Source organism: Rasamsonia emersonii (genome assembly GCF_000968595.1).
Source record: "Rasamsonia emersonii CBS 393.64 chromosome Unknown ctg1118621760520, whole genome shotgun sequence".
NCBI lineage: Eukaryota > Fungi > Ascomycota > Eurotiomycetes > Eurotiales > Trichocomaceae > Rasamsonia > Rasamsonia emersonii.
Window position 1 is genome coordinate 1 of NW_013562940.1, and position 14087 is coordinate 14087.

The 14087-nt window shown below is 46.7% G+C and overlaps 6 protein-coding genes across 6 annotated transcripts; 3 read left to right on the plus strand and 3 right to left on the minus strand.

The window, feature by feature from the left end:
• Positions 1 to 761: 761 nt before the first annotated feature.
• T310_7229 (uncharacterized protein) lies at positions 762 to 1444 on the plus strand (the record flags this gene model as incomplete). Its single annotated transcript, XM_013469967.1, has 3 exons — positions 762 to 973; positions 1093 to 1214; positions 1281 to 1444. 3 exons carry the CDS (start codon positions 762 to 764, stop codon positions 1442 to 1444), a joined length of 498 nt encoding a protein of 165 aa, XP_013325421.1.
• A 2237-nt stretch (positions 1445 to 3681) lies between these two features.
• Positions 3682 to 4783, plus strand: T310_7230 (Uncharacterized protein; the record flags this gene model as incomplete). Its single annotated transcript, XM_013469968.1, has 4 exons — positions 3682 to 3686; positions 3719 to 3913; positions 4009 to 4098; positions 4162 to 4783. The coding sequence occupies 4 exons, from the start codon at positions 3682 to 3684 to the stop codon at positions 4781 to 4783; spliced, it is 912 nt and encodes a 303-aa protein (XP_013325422.1).
• A 977-nt stretch (positions 4784 to 5760) lies between these two features.
• Positions 5761 to 7341, minus strand: T310_7231 (Multicopper oxidase; the record flags this gene model as incomplete). The annotated part of the gene is made up of 5 exons (XM_013469969.1): positions 5761 to 6090; positions 6159 to 6540; positions 6625 to 6782; positions 6832 to 7043; positions 7107 to 7341. The coding sequence occupies 5 exons, from the start codon at positions 7339 to 7341 to the stop codon at positions 5761 to 5763; spliced, it is 1317 nt and encodes a 438-aa protein (XP_013325423.1).
• A 2011-nt stretch (positions 7342 to 9352) lies between these two features.
• On the minus strand, positions 9353 to 10823 carry T310_7232 (uncharacterized protein; the record flags this gene model as incomplete). The annotated part of the gene is made up of 4 exons (XM_013469970.1): positions 9353 to 9521; positions 9570 to 9892; positions 9950 to 10710; positions 10769 to 10823. 4 exons carry the CDS (start codon positions 10821 to 10823, stop codon positions 9353 to 9355), a joined length of 1308 nt encoding a protein of 435 aa, XP_013325424.1.
• A 1540-nt stretch (positions 10824 to 12363) lies between these two features.
• On the plus strand, positions 12364 to 12791 carry T310_7233 (uncharacterized protein; the record flags this gene model as incomplete). Its single annotated transcript, XM_013469971.1, has 3 exons — positions 12364 to 12518; positions 12582 to 12652; positions 12691 to 12791. 3 exons carry the CDS (start codon positions 12364 to 12366, stop codon positions 12789 to 12791), a joined length of 327 nt encoding a protein of 108 aa, XP_013325425.1.
• Positions 12792 to 13735: 944 nt separating this feature from the next.
• T310_7234 (uncharacterized protein) lies at positions 13736 to 14087 on the minus strand (the record flags this gene model as incomplete). Its single annotated transcript, XM_013469972.1, has 1 exon — positions 13736 to 14087. A coding segment is annotated over one exon (352 nt), but the record flags the coding sequence as incomplete, so codon positions are not given.

Genomic DNA, 14087 nt, shown 5'->3' on the forward strand with positions numbered 1-14087 from the left:
CTATTCCCTAGGATTCTAGTGCCTTTCGAGGGTTCTGCTTCGGTTTTTGGGTCATTTTCCTGATCATTCTCATTCATATCAAGCCCTAGAGGTCCAGTGATGTTCCATCGGCTTGGGGTTGGGGTGTCTGGTACCTCCAGGATTTCCGTGAGCTGGCTTACCGCGTGGCCGTTTGCCGGGGGTGACGCGTGAATAACACCACCACCATGGGGATCGGGAGGTTCCATGGTGGTTTTTAGGGGCTCAGAGGCCTCTCTGAGCCGAATGACGCGCTAAAAAAGACGTGTTTTTTTGTATCCTTCACACTGTTAGCTTAGTTGTGGGGTTGTTTTTCTTCGTCTACCCTCAATTCGTGTCTGTGACATTCATCCATTCATTCACTTACCTTACTCACCCTGCTATTGCCTGCTGCAGTGCTCCCCTAGTAATGACCGTCTTTTTTGAGGGGAGGGGAGCCAAAACTGGCTCCCCTCTATAGTGCAATCATTCGCTGCGATTCTGCGTGCCTCTTTTGAGCACTATGCCCGTTCTATTTAAGAATGCTCATCCCAGCTCTGGAGGAACAAATGTTCCTCTTCCTCTAGTCCTGACTGCTGGACACCCTTCTTGTCACTTATCTATACAGCCTTCCTCCCATATGACTAGTTAGATAGAGTTTCCCTTGTCCTTTAAGACTCCTGTTTCTTGTCTCGCTTGCTCTTGTAGTTCACTCTTTGTTCCTGCCCTTTAGCACCCCGGGATTGAAAGGCCTCATAGTAATCATGCCTCGTGACTTTGAGTCCGATAAGCATGTCACTCTCTCTGATAACGAGAGCGATGCCAGGACCGACCTCCCAGACATCTTCTCGAACAATCCTTCCAATGATTCCTCCGACAGTGATACGGAGCCAAACCGTGACGATTCAGATGATGATTCGGATGACAGTTCAGATGATGACGCCTTCTACGACGATGAAGAGCAGCATCCCCCGGAGTACTACCTCGTGCCACGGCGTGGCTCCTAGGGAGCATTCTAGGAGCCATACCGCTGCACTACCGGCAAAAGACTAGGATACGAAGCCATAAGTCTTCGTACTGCTCTTGCTTATATAGCTTCTTGCCACGCTGTCACACCTCGCGGAGGCTGACCGTCTGGATGTCTCCCAGCTCCGACAGCAACGGTATAGTCCTAAGACTCAGAAGAAGCTGGAGGAGACAAGGGACTATTAGGACCGGTAAGAAGCATAACTTCAGCGTCATGTTCCATTGAAGCTAATATCGCCTACTTTGTGTCTGGCCAGATTCTGTCGATTTCAGAGCTGTGATCCTGTCGAGTGCTTCTACTCGCTCTTTGAGCCTGAGGAGACTGTCCGATACCTTAAAGGCTTTTTCAGCTAGCATTGTAACCAATAATGGGGCAAGAATGGATACAGGACTCCTGGAATCAAATATAAGAGCTCATTAGAGACCTTCTGGAAGTATTGGCATCTAGTCTATAAGCATGAAGTCGGGCACAGGCTCGACAAGATGACCATTATAAAGGTAGAGGATGTAAGCAATAGTTCTTATCCTCCCAGGATGCTAGGCCCTGGCTGATGATCAGTAGGTACTTATGATTGTTGCAAAAGAAAAGAAGCTCCTCTTTGAGCGCTAACTAAAAGCAACCATATATATCAAAAGATATGGTAGAGTTTGCCTGAGTTCTTCTTATAATAACTAAGATGATATTTACCTATAGCTGGCTCCAGATCGAGCTGCTGCCCTTCTGCCAGCTGGCCACCATTACTGGTAGCCATCTATAGATGCTGTTGGACCTTTGCTATCGGTACCTCCAGTTAAACCTGATCCGTGATCCAGATGGGGGGCATCCTTAACTGTTCATTTACCTAATACCAGAGTTTACAGAGACGTTTCTGGGCAAGAAGGAGCTGTGTATTACCCTCCTCCTCCTCCTCCTCCTCCTCCTCCTCTTCCTTTTTTTTGTTGTTTGTGATCTCCTTGCTGTCTCCTACTGGTCGGCTAAATTTCTATTGGTTCACTAACCTGCTCTTCTGAGCAGTATTAAGAAAAGGGGAGGTCTCCCATATGGACCTCGGGCTGATTATACTGAGCAGGAATACTTTCCCTATCCCTGAGATCATCTATGACCCGACCTTGGTCCTTAGCCCCTACATCTTCCTCCTAGGCATGTTATTCCAGATTGGAGCCTTTAAGAATATATCCGTTAACAGCCCAGTTATAAACTGCCCAGAGAATTTATACAGCCTTAGCATTTTATTTAAATGGGCTCAACTAGCAGGAATTGAAGTTAAAGGATGAGATATTAGATCAGTTTGTGATCTGCCTGGCAATTCAGGAAGTAGATAGGGTTGATTACTGTTGATTAGCAACTATCGTTGGCAACCGTCTGGTACTGGATAAAATGGGGAGGTGAAATTATAGGCTTTGAACAGGTTATAAAGCCATATGGCCTTTAATATGGAGCAGCTAAGGTATTCAATGATAGCTGTAAGCTTCCCCCTGCCCTATTTCTTTGCATCTTAGCAAGTATTGCTAATAGGAGTATCTGGTTAGATAGCAGATATAATAGATGAGCTCCAGAATGTGATATTGCAGTATGCCAGTATTAATACCTTTATTCGATAGTATAGTGTGGGTATCCATATTGATGCCCAGGTAATTATCTGTGGGCTACTATAAGAAAATCAATTAATGCATTTTGCATGTTCTATAAGCTGGTTGATTGCGTCGAGGCCCATAGCCAGACCTCGCTCCTCTTACATGCTCTTGCTTTTCTCATTGCGCGTTTACTTGTGATAGATCATAGCACTGCACAGCCAGGGCAGGACTCTGGAACAGTACCATTTACATGCTCTCTGGTGCACAAGACACATTTTGCTTGTCGATGTCACATCGATGCTTTCTACGTATACCTCTTTTTTCATTCAGTTTATGTGACAAAAACTCCTTTCCAGTCTTGTTGTGTTTTGTGTTCTTATCTAGATTTCAATCAGTTCCTTTTTTCCCCTTCAACGACACAGATTTGAGGATAGGAATCCAAGTAGCTTAATGTCTGTCAATGAAAAATGAGTGATCTTTTTCTCATCTTAAAATCAAATTGAGACGCAGACATTCGATCCCTTGCAATAAGTCCCATGAATCTGATAAAATGGCCACTGACTCATTTTTCTCTGTGAAGTATAAAGGATGTTGATGTTTGACCCATTTCCCGCGGCACTTTAATGAGTATGACTTGTTATGTTTGTCTTAATGTAGAGGCTCCGGAACTTGTGCTATATCGTAGTACATGTCAGGCATAATACAGGTTGAGATGTTATATGTAACCACTGTGGGTAGGAATGCATTTAAAATCATGTATAATAGGCAAGAGGGCCTGGATGGAAGTCAAAAGCACTCATTCGCTGAGGATGATATTACATGATTTGACAATGCCCAACCATACCCCGCACTTGGTCACACTAACAACTGGGATGAGCACAAAACCATCTTAACAAGCGCGTTGCCGGCAGTAATTTAATCTGGCTGAGCGATGAACATCAAATAGGCCTATTACTTATACACCTAAATCCCCATCGCTGCAAGACTATATCTTATTACTGGTGTCCTGTCCTTACCTTGTCAGATGGTGATCCCCTTGCCATACAAACTGCTCCCTTATTTGTTCACTTTACATTTTTTTCCATGGCGTAAGTGCTTTCTGTTGCTTCCAGCTTGGTAGCGCTAGCTGGTTTTGCCCTCCAGACCAGAAGTCGCTCTACCAAGTAGTTGAAAGCTTCAAGAGCACTAAACGGACGATCCGAGAACTCCGAGAAGAGCTCGAGGCCCTGAGTCAAGCTCTTGATGCACTACAACAGGTGACCGCAGATAACGAGGCTACGTTGGTTGCATTGAAGCTACCTTTGCTGCGGTGCGGGTAAAATTTGCCGGGAATTCGAAGATGTGATCAATAGATGTGCAGCACATTTAGACAGGCAAAGAACAAGTTTTCGTGATTGGGCGAGATTGCAGTATATTTGGGGGGGGGGATATCACGAACCTCAAGATCACACTAGCAGGTTACAAGGCTACCATCAGTATTGCTCTAAGGGGTGCAACCTTGTATGTTTCACTGTGTCGAGCGCAATGATCGTGGGCTGACCAGGTTCTACTCATGTCATCTAGTCGCCAAGCCGCTGTCACCATCAATGTTCTTAATGAATACAAGCAGATGATCGCGGAAGCAACTTCCGATCTCCAAGATCACTTACAAGAAATGGAAGAAAGGGTGAAGACACTCCAGTTACCTGACGGACCTGTTCAAAATACGGATATTTTGGAGCTGAGAGAAATTAAAGAGGAAAAGGAAAGCACAGAGCAGTTTCTCGTGATCTGTGCCCAGGTCTCTAATTATATAGAGGGCATCCCACCGCGCCTCCCACGCGATAGCCATGCTGATGGAAGGATACTCCTGGAACATGAAACGGCTGCTGGTTCCGATCCTCACCGAGCGCAGAAGATGACAGGCACCATACTCGCAGACTTCAAAAGCAGACTTGCTACAAACTCGGCAGAACTTAAGGCCCGGCTGAAGGAGCCGAATGACAGATTAAAAGCCCTTTCACAACAGGGTGTGGAAATATCGAATGAAGGTGCTGCCGAGCTAAAATACATCAAGGAAGAAAAAGACAGCGTTGCCCAATGTCTGGCAATTTGCGCCGACACGTGTAATCTGGCGGAAAGTGCCCGGACCAATGAATTCGAGGATATCGTTTCAGCTGACAATTCGCATCAACTGGTTGTGTAAACCATCGGAGATCTAATATCGGCAACGCATATAATCACTGGGTCTGGATCAATACAGTGGCTAGGGCAAATGTCAGATGAAACACTTCAACAACTTTCCCGGGTTCGCAGTGATAGGGAAAAGGAGGAATTGCAGTTGCAGACAGAGCAGGATGGATTTCAGAATCGATATGGTGCGGGATATCAGCTTCGTACTCAGCTGGCTCGAACCCGTGCCTCTGCCATCCGGGCTTTACGGAGGCAGGTCTGGTAGTGGGTCTTTAGGGTCAGCCTGTATCTAGCCATATGCCTAGCCATCGAGTAGCATCCTGGTTGAATGAGACCTGATGAGCTCCTATAGATATCCTTGCCCGTTGGACCTGAGCCCTAAGTTCCCGGCCTCGTTTCCGGGTAAATAGGGTCGCCTCTGTCTTCTCGGCATCGAACTGGACTGTGTTAGCCTGCCCCCAGGTTATGGCTGCTTCCCCTGCCTGCTGAAGCTGCCTGCAGGCTTGATCCACTGAGTTCCCCAGGGCTATAAGGCCTATATCATCTGCAAATGATAAGGCCCTTATCCCAGGGACTGCTGCCTCTACGGCTTCAACGACCCCACTTATATAGATCACGAAGAGGATTGGGGAGACTGGGGAGCCCTGGGGGACCCCTGAGCTAATAGGGTTCTCTAGGCCCTGATGGCCATCAATCACTAGCTGGACCCTCCGATCCGCTAGGAATGACCGTACCCAGCGGGTTAAATCCCCATCAATCCCTAGCTCTGCCATCCTCCTAACCAGCCTAGCTGGGTCGACATGGTCGAAAGCCAATGCGTTCAACCAGACATGAGTATAGTAAACTCTTCTGTTATTACTAGCTACGTTTATACCACCTTATGTTCGTCATCTGAAGAGTCAAGAATGAGTAGTCACAATTCCTCGTTAGTACTACTATACTAATAATAAAACTAGGAGAATAGAGGATAGCAGAGTCTGCAGAATGCAGCTAGGCCTTCTTCAACGGCTCGAGAGGGCAATCCCCATACGGGGGACCGTAGACAATGTAGTTGGCCTCCATACCCTTAGCGAGATGTGTGTTAAAATGGCAAATCAATTGCCACCATCCGGGATTGGATGCAGTCAACCAGTAAGTCTGCATCTGGCCCGGATTCATGGTGACGGTGGCAGTAGTGGTATTGCTGACAGGGTCGTAAACGTTCTCACCATGCATATGGAAGACATGTGTGTCGAAACCCATGTCATAGATGTACCAGATGACGCTGTCTCCGACACACATTTCGAAAGGAGGATTGTTGGCATAGATAAAGCCGTTGATCTGGAGATCCCACATATGTCAGTAATTGTTCGCTTGAACATACGAAAGCATAGAGCGAAGTGACTTACAGGGAAGAAATTGGCCGCCATTCCACTCGTGACATTGGTCTTTGGTGTATTGATGAATTGAGGATACCAAATGCTACGATTTGCAGCCTCAGAACTCAGGTCGGGGTACTGATACGACAAGTTCGCGACCTGCGAAGCCATTCCAGGGAGGTATTTGCGGACGTTGTGCAAGGCGAGGAAGGAGTTGCTTTCCTGGTTGTCGGAATAAAGAAGGACAAATTCACGGTTCTGCGACATCACGCTCTCCATCTTCCCCGGATTGTAGATGATAACAGGCCCGAACCCGCCCGCGTCCTGGTCTTGGTACATGCTGACGTACGGGTGGTAGGAAAAGAGTCTGCTCTCGAGGCCATGATTAGGAGCAGAGACTGGTGTAACGAGCCTATTCAGAGCATATCACTGTGAGCCAAGTCGAACCATGATGCCACGGAACTTGAGAACAAGTCAGAGACAAAAGGCCAAATACCATTTATAGACAAAGCATCCTCCAGGAGGAACAGCGTCTCCAATGGTAACACTGCTGGTCCCATTGTAGTATACGCTTCCTTCAGAATCCTTGGTGTAAAAAAGTCCCATGCTATGCATGCTCGAGAAGAACTCATCCATCTTGTTGACGAACATGATCTGCTGAAAGTTAGCATGCTGACGAGTACATCAAGGGAGCATGACCAACCTCGATCATATCTCCGACTTCAGCGCGAAGTATCGGCCCCTGGAACCCCAGCCAGTCAGGATTTTCTGTTCTCTCCTCAAAGGTGGCATCTGTGTATCCAAAGTATAAAGCCTTGTCGTACTTCGTTCCGATGCTAGTGTTGGATGCGATGTATCCCCAAGTCTGAGCGCGGAAGGATTTATTCATCGGTACACCGAGCCAGTTGTCCCAGCCTATTGTCCAGAAACATGAGCATTGAAACAGAAGAAAGAAGGAAAGAGAGAAGGCAAACATACCTGACGGTGCATAATCCCAAGGCTCTACTTCAGCCGCCACATAGTATCGACGCACAGTACCTGAGAACTCGAAATCCGGCGGATAGTAGTACGGCAATTCACCATTCAATCGGGCTTTACATTCGGCCCATTGGTCCCCGTCATGGAGGGAATTGGTCGTGGATGACGGGGCTGCGAGAACGCCAGCGGCGGCCGCGAGGAAGGAAAAAGAGAGTGAGAAGAGTAATGAATACATTGCTGATAATGTGAAGCAGACTTATTTCGAGACTCCAATGACTACTGGTGGCGTGGAGAGCAAGAATGACAAAGCCTGTAGAGAGAGTTAGAATTAGTCTGTGTTTTGAGAAGTGTTCAGGGGGGAAGACTAATCTTTTATCTCATACACGCAGCGGGAAAGAGCAAGGAGCATATAGAGAGGTCGCATTAGACAGACACAAAAGGGACAGGTCTGTTCTTCTGTGGAACTTTGATTGCCATCGTCCCTTCCCATTGAATGTTTCGAGTTGATAGTCAAGAAGGTTGACTTTTCTGTATGTCAAGCATTTGCGTAGAAAATGTAGGTGTGTATAGTACTGAATTGGACCACATTGTCATTAACCATGAGCCTGAGGCATCAGGACAGTATACAATGCGTCCATACTACTCTGTTCATATAACTACAAACACACCTCTTCTTCCACTGAGAGCACTTTCTGAACCAAGTTATGGACAATCTTCTTTGGAGAGGTTTGAATCTGATTTCTGTGTCTACGTGTAAAGAGAAAAAGAGGGACTTGGCTACGAGTACAGACCTACATTAAGAAATGAGCTTTCAGGGCAATTGCATAATCGTAGGACAGATTTGAGGATTATGAGATAGGTGAGTAGAAGAGTCTCATCCTTGAAGTGACAGATGGAACCCACTGGTAGAACGCTGGAATTTCTCTTATCAATTGGAAACGAGACATCCACACTCCAAGGAAGGCATAACGCATCAATGATGGGTAGATTCATGTTGTGATACCTACATAGTACTTTCCAACATGGATGGTTCACCTTGACGATACCCTCAGGTAGGGTTGCACAGAGTATCCTGCATTACAGCATCAGGCATTCTTCTTCCTTATACAGGTAGGGATGGATAAAGTCTTCCCCTATATCCCCATGAATAACATCTTGGATAGCACGTCGCCTTTTATCACTCCAGCCTGTTCTTTCAGATACTTTTTCATCAGGAACTGGCACTAACTGTGATCTGCACTAGTGTTTGGACTTGAAGTCCTGATCACCTTCCCAGATGTTCTCTCCTTCATGTAGTTACCCCTTGTTCTGTAAGGCATAGATTGTTTACTGTCTCAGTTGTGGAACAAGAAGCCTAGTTGCATTCGACTTCATAAATGGGATGAGGGAGTCAGGGCCACCCCTGGGACAACTTGTGGAGGATTAGTCGCCCCGCATATTGAGGAGATAATTTAGCATAACTTATGCAAAAATGTCTTCAGTTCTTGGCACCTCCCACTCAAAAATACAAGAGTACTCCAAAACGTCAACACCACATTAATCAGTCAAATCAATGCTCATTGACGCGTCGTCTATCTCCACCAGCCGTCCAGCGAAGCAGACATTGTCTGTGTTCATCATGCGGCATTTTCTTCATTGGCCATATCCCAAGATCCATTCCTTCCTACTTCTTTGTTTTACCATTTAATGGTATGACTGCTAACTACCGACATTTTATTGCTGGTGACTAACATTTTATTACTAACTCCATATATTTTATTGCTAACATAGTCTTCTGTAGAAGTCTTCTTGCTTGTTGAATGTAAAGTACGAAAAGAGCTCTTCTATAGTCCGTTCTGAGCCTTTGATGTTGATTTCTCGTAGTCGTCCTCAGTCTACGTAAATGACACATGCTGTGTGGTGTGGAGCCGATATTAGATCCAGGAGGCTCAAACGAGCCTCTTTCAAGTTGCACATTTTTACAATTAGAATATGAGTACCTGAGAAGTACCTGAGAAATCGATGCCGAAAATGACCGCCAGTGAGGCCCGTTCACGGCGTCATTTACACATCCCGCCTTCCAGGGCAGTCTTGCCGCCGTAAGGAATAACCACATGACTGAAGAGTGACTGCACACTGAGTTGCACCCGTCAAGCTCTCTCTGCTAGACACAGCGTAGGCCACCATCTCATCGTTGGTCACCTCTCCTCGCGCTTCCTCCAGTGTCGCCCCACAAGGCACCTTTGGAGGTCATTTTCAGCACCCTTCTATTTTTCTTTACCGTCTCGGCTCAAGGCCACGGTTTCAAATATGGAGTCCAAGGCTGTGTCTTTCTGCTCTCTCATAGCTATAAAGATAGACTTATCTTGGAGGGTTGGATATTTTTGAAATGGGAATGGGACAGGATCGAGTCGGCCGTAGCAGTGTTCAACGAACCTAAGACTACATTAGAGCCTGAACTGAATTGAAAAGAAATCTCTTTACCTTGCGTGTAATGCTGAAGGGAACATGCAAATCACCTGGCCGCCCTCAACTACTTCAGTATGCACCCAGCCATTTCTGAAACAAGTTTCGATTCCCGGGTCGTCATTGTTGAACGTGACGCTCCCGTCCCGCAGAACATTGAGAAGTACGCAGACAACATTCGGATCGATAACACCGCGTTGGATAGTTTTTGAAGGCAGAGACCTGCCAGCCGGCTGGACTTCAAGGAACGAGAAGAGTTTATCGTCGTCGTCTAAAGCATCCCGGATATCTTTCAGAGTGATTTTCGATATGCGATGTTGTTTTAGATGAGATCGGTGAAACTATATTATTAGCAAAAGTCCTCGATTTAGAACTTCCAAAGGTTATGTTGCACATACATTACGGATATACACCATAATTGAACTGATTGCACCAGGGTGGCCATTTGTCAGCGAGAAGAGATAATCTTTTACGTCTGTATCAAGTGTAAACTCGATAGCTGGATGCTTGCAAAATCTGTCTAGGACATCCTTATACTCAGCCAAGTTGTAGAAAAGACAGATATCTGGCGCGTCTGAATTGCGAGACACTGTGAGGGAGACTCGTTGGCTCAAGGAAAGGACTGGCGGCGTTGTAGCTTCAGGGTAGTCAGGGGCACCTATTGTTGGGCTGCCATAAGAACTGAAAAGGCAGAAACGAGGGCCTGCTTGCCGCTGGCTCTGAAACTTGATCACGCTATACCACAGATGGGGATTGACGTAGGTCTGCTGCGCTTCGTCTATAATGAAGACGAAGTTACTTGCTAGGATATCAGATGCCTGCACCCCGATATAGCCGCGGTCACGACACTCCTTTGCGAGGTACTCTGTCGCAGACATCTTATTATCCCAGGTATCCATGAGTATAACTTCTTGCTTCTCAGCGAGGAACTGGTATAGAAGTCTCGCAAGAGTTGACTTCCCTGATGCAGGCGTACCTCGCACATGCATCACCATGTTCTCATCAAGGAGACGGGCAAGTGTCTCGACGGTTCGATGCCGTGGGCATAGGTCAGGATGTTCCGTGAAACACAATGACTGGGAAGCAGAATGCTGTTTGCGAGGAGATGATGTCACTGATGCAAGGCCATGGCCTAATGCAGTTGAAAGATGAGGTCGTGCTATAAACAAGCATCAGAATTCCAACTCGCCATGAGTCGAGGGGAACAATAGTGTTACCGTAGTCAGCATGCACAGATAGAGAATGCTGACAGTCTGCGCATAACGCGTTCATTTCGATCGCTCCAGTGCTCGAAATATAGGACGCAACTTCACATGGACATTTATATCGTCCATTTGCACTTGTGAAGGTACACCCTCCTAGAGTCATAAGGACTGTCTTCTTTTCCCGTTGATTGTCTTGCCGAGTTGATGGTTGCGGAGGTGAACTTGATTGAGGTAGGAAATTGGTGACTTTCCCAAGCCAAGTAGACATGATTGGTGCTTGAAACTTGTGCAAAAGACCTGGAATCACAGGAACGAAAACAGTAAGAAGGATTAAGGCCTTTCCATTAATCGGGCAGGTGCCAAGAGTGTTGATTGGACGCGGAAGATATGAACATAACTCATGACTCCAATTTTCCCTGTGGGTTTCGCCTATGCTAGTAATCGCTAGTGAGTCGAGTCAAAGCAAGGAAACTGCGAAGTGGATGTTGGATCCCAACCTGGGGACCTCGAGGATAGCCTAGGCAACAAGATAGAGTGGATGACGAATGGATCAACTGGGAAATCCCGTCCCAGGCGGTGAGGCACGTGACAGATTCCTCCAACAACAAAGGACCTGTTCCTGGGACCCGGCCTAGTGTAATACCGTGCAGGAAAGATTGATAAAATACCCTGTAAACAAGAATTGTGAGGAAAGAGCTATGCAGCAGACCATTCAGAACTGCTACCACCAAGAGCAAATGCCGGAAGTGTCTCTTCGCCACAGCCGTCTGCTGGAAATGATTTCCAGATAGGACCAATGAAGCCCTTACTCCAGCCGCCTGTAATACTCATGGAAACAGATCCAGAATAAAATTAAAAAGCTTCGTCAGTTCTGTTGGCTACGAGCCAAAGCTCATTGGAAGGAGAAAGAATGGAAATGAAGCCTAAGAATCACTATATTCTTCTTATCTTGATATCTCCTTAGGTGGTGAGAGCGAGGTGGGCGAAACCCCCTAGCGATCAGCTCCTGGTCGACGCCGGATCAACTATGATCCGGGCCACGTGACGCGGGAGGACGGGCGACGAGACGGACAGGCGACGCATGGCGACGAACCACAAAAATGAAGGGACTGGTACAGAATAAAGGACGGGAGAATGAAAGAGTGGGAGGGGGCATGGTTAGAACAGCGAGAGGTCGCAGTCTTATGTGTGGGCGACGGCAAGGCGGTGTTACCGCCAGGCTTACGGGGGGCACCATGCCCGAAGGGGCGAAACTAACCCAGAGGCGTAATTCCCAGGTCCTCGTCTTACATCTGAAATAACGAATCATCTTGGAGAATGGCGAGCTACATATTACATCTATTTTTTTTTAGGGAGGCATTGCCACTGGCCCTTCTTGCTGCGGTTCGTAATTACTCTCTGCTGGCAACTTTCTGCTGGCAACTTTCTGCTAGACACTCTATCTTTCTTGCACGTTCCTGCTTGACTTTTCATTCATATTATACTACTGATATTTCTGTCCCTCATAGAAGGTTCCCACTGTTGACTGGTCTATAGCATAACCCACCTGTATATAGATATTAGCTACTAAGCCCTACTGCCTAGGTAGTGTTATGGACCAACAAGAAATGACGCTGTCCAACACAGCAATGCAGGATGAAACTAAAACCCCGCAAGGCAGCAACAGGGCAAGCACAAGATCACGTGACCAGTATACCAGTATACCAAGAAGAACGGACTGGTATGATGGTATGATCTACCAAAGGAATATACCAGATGGAAGGTATGATGAGGAAGTATGATGACAAGGTTATAAAAGGAAGAAGAATTCTGGTCATGTATTTAGTTCTTTCCTTACTCGCGCTCAATTCATTCATCCAATACAACTCGTTACTAAGATACTTACTCTGGGGGTCAGTAAGACTTCTTACTACTAGTGGTATACTTCGGTATAGCTCTAGTAGGCGTTGCCTCTGACCTAGTCGTTGTTGTTATTCTTACTTTGGAGAGCTTCTACTTATTGTGTGTCCCTGCAAGACCCCTTTTACACTTGTGAGAGGTCGTTCGAGGAAGAGCCCTTCGCCAGGTAGGCCGTTGTCTCAAGGAGAGGAGACCCGGGTCAGTTAGACCGTCGCGTGCTCGTGAACGACATAGAGTCAGAAAGACTCCTTGATCCTTCCCTAACCACCACTGTTAAGTATCGACGACTACGGTTGGACCCAGCGCGTAACAAAAACGCTCTCTAAAATGGAAGAATAATAATAATAATAATAATGATACCACAGATGACTGGACTATAGCCTAACCAATTTCTGCATGTATTTAGTCACTCGCTACTAAGTCCTATTGCTTAGGTAATAGGCAGACCGTGCATAGTCTTTGACTGAAAAACGGTCTCTAAAATGGAAGAATAATAAATAATAATAAGGACTTGGGATTAAGAGGGACGCACATCAGCTTTATATGCGCGCCCTCAGTGAGTTGCGATGTAGGGAAAGCGGCAAGAGGGCGCACCATGCCGAATGTGGAAGCGCTAAACCAGATCGGGAGGGATCAATCCCAAGAGGGCAGGCAGTGAAGCGGGTGGAGGAGCGCGGTTGGTAGACGGCCGTTTCCGGCGCCCCGCTAACCGTGTCATCGTATACTAAAATATTTTTTTAAAGCAAAAAAAAATACACTTTATATCTTTTTTTCTGTTAACTATATTTTTTAATATCCATTAAAATTTATCAACCCTCTTCTGTCTGATATATCTGGTTAGTGAGGAAAATTCTCAGCCTGGACCAGTATAAGGACTTAATCTGTAGAATTCTACTATGAAATCTTGCTTTCTAGAGGTATATAGTATGTGATATAACACTATCAGGTAAAGAAGCTTTCTTGACGTTATTTGTTTATCTGTTCGTCCTGAGAGTGCTGAATGCTTAAATGAATTGTCATTTACACAAATATATACTACCGAATCTCAATATTAGTCTCCTCCGCTTCATTCAAGCCGCATTATGATGCCCTCCTTTTCGCCGCCTCCTCTTCAATCCACTTCGCCGCTTGATCCTTCCAGCTAGCCTCCCACCGCGACAGCGCCGGCCGACCCTCAATCACATCGTCGCTCCCCCACCGCATGCGCGCCTGGTCCAGCGCCGCATCCGTCTCGCCGTCAGGACACACGATATAAAACGAGCCCTTCTCGAGGGCGCGCGCACAGTAATCAGCCACCTGGCTCGGATACCAGGCACCCGCGGGCTTGTTGACGACATCCTTCTCGTCCGTCGGCCCGACGTTGCCCATCAGGCCCGTCCAGGTCCAGCCCGGGATCAGCAGATGCACCGAGATGTGCGCCGTGGCTGGGTCG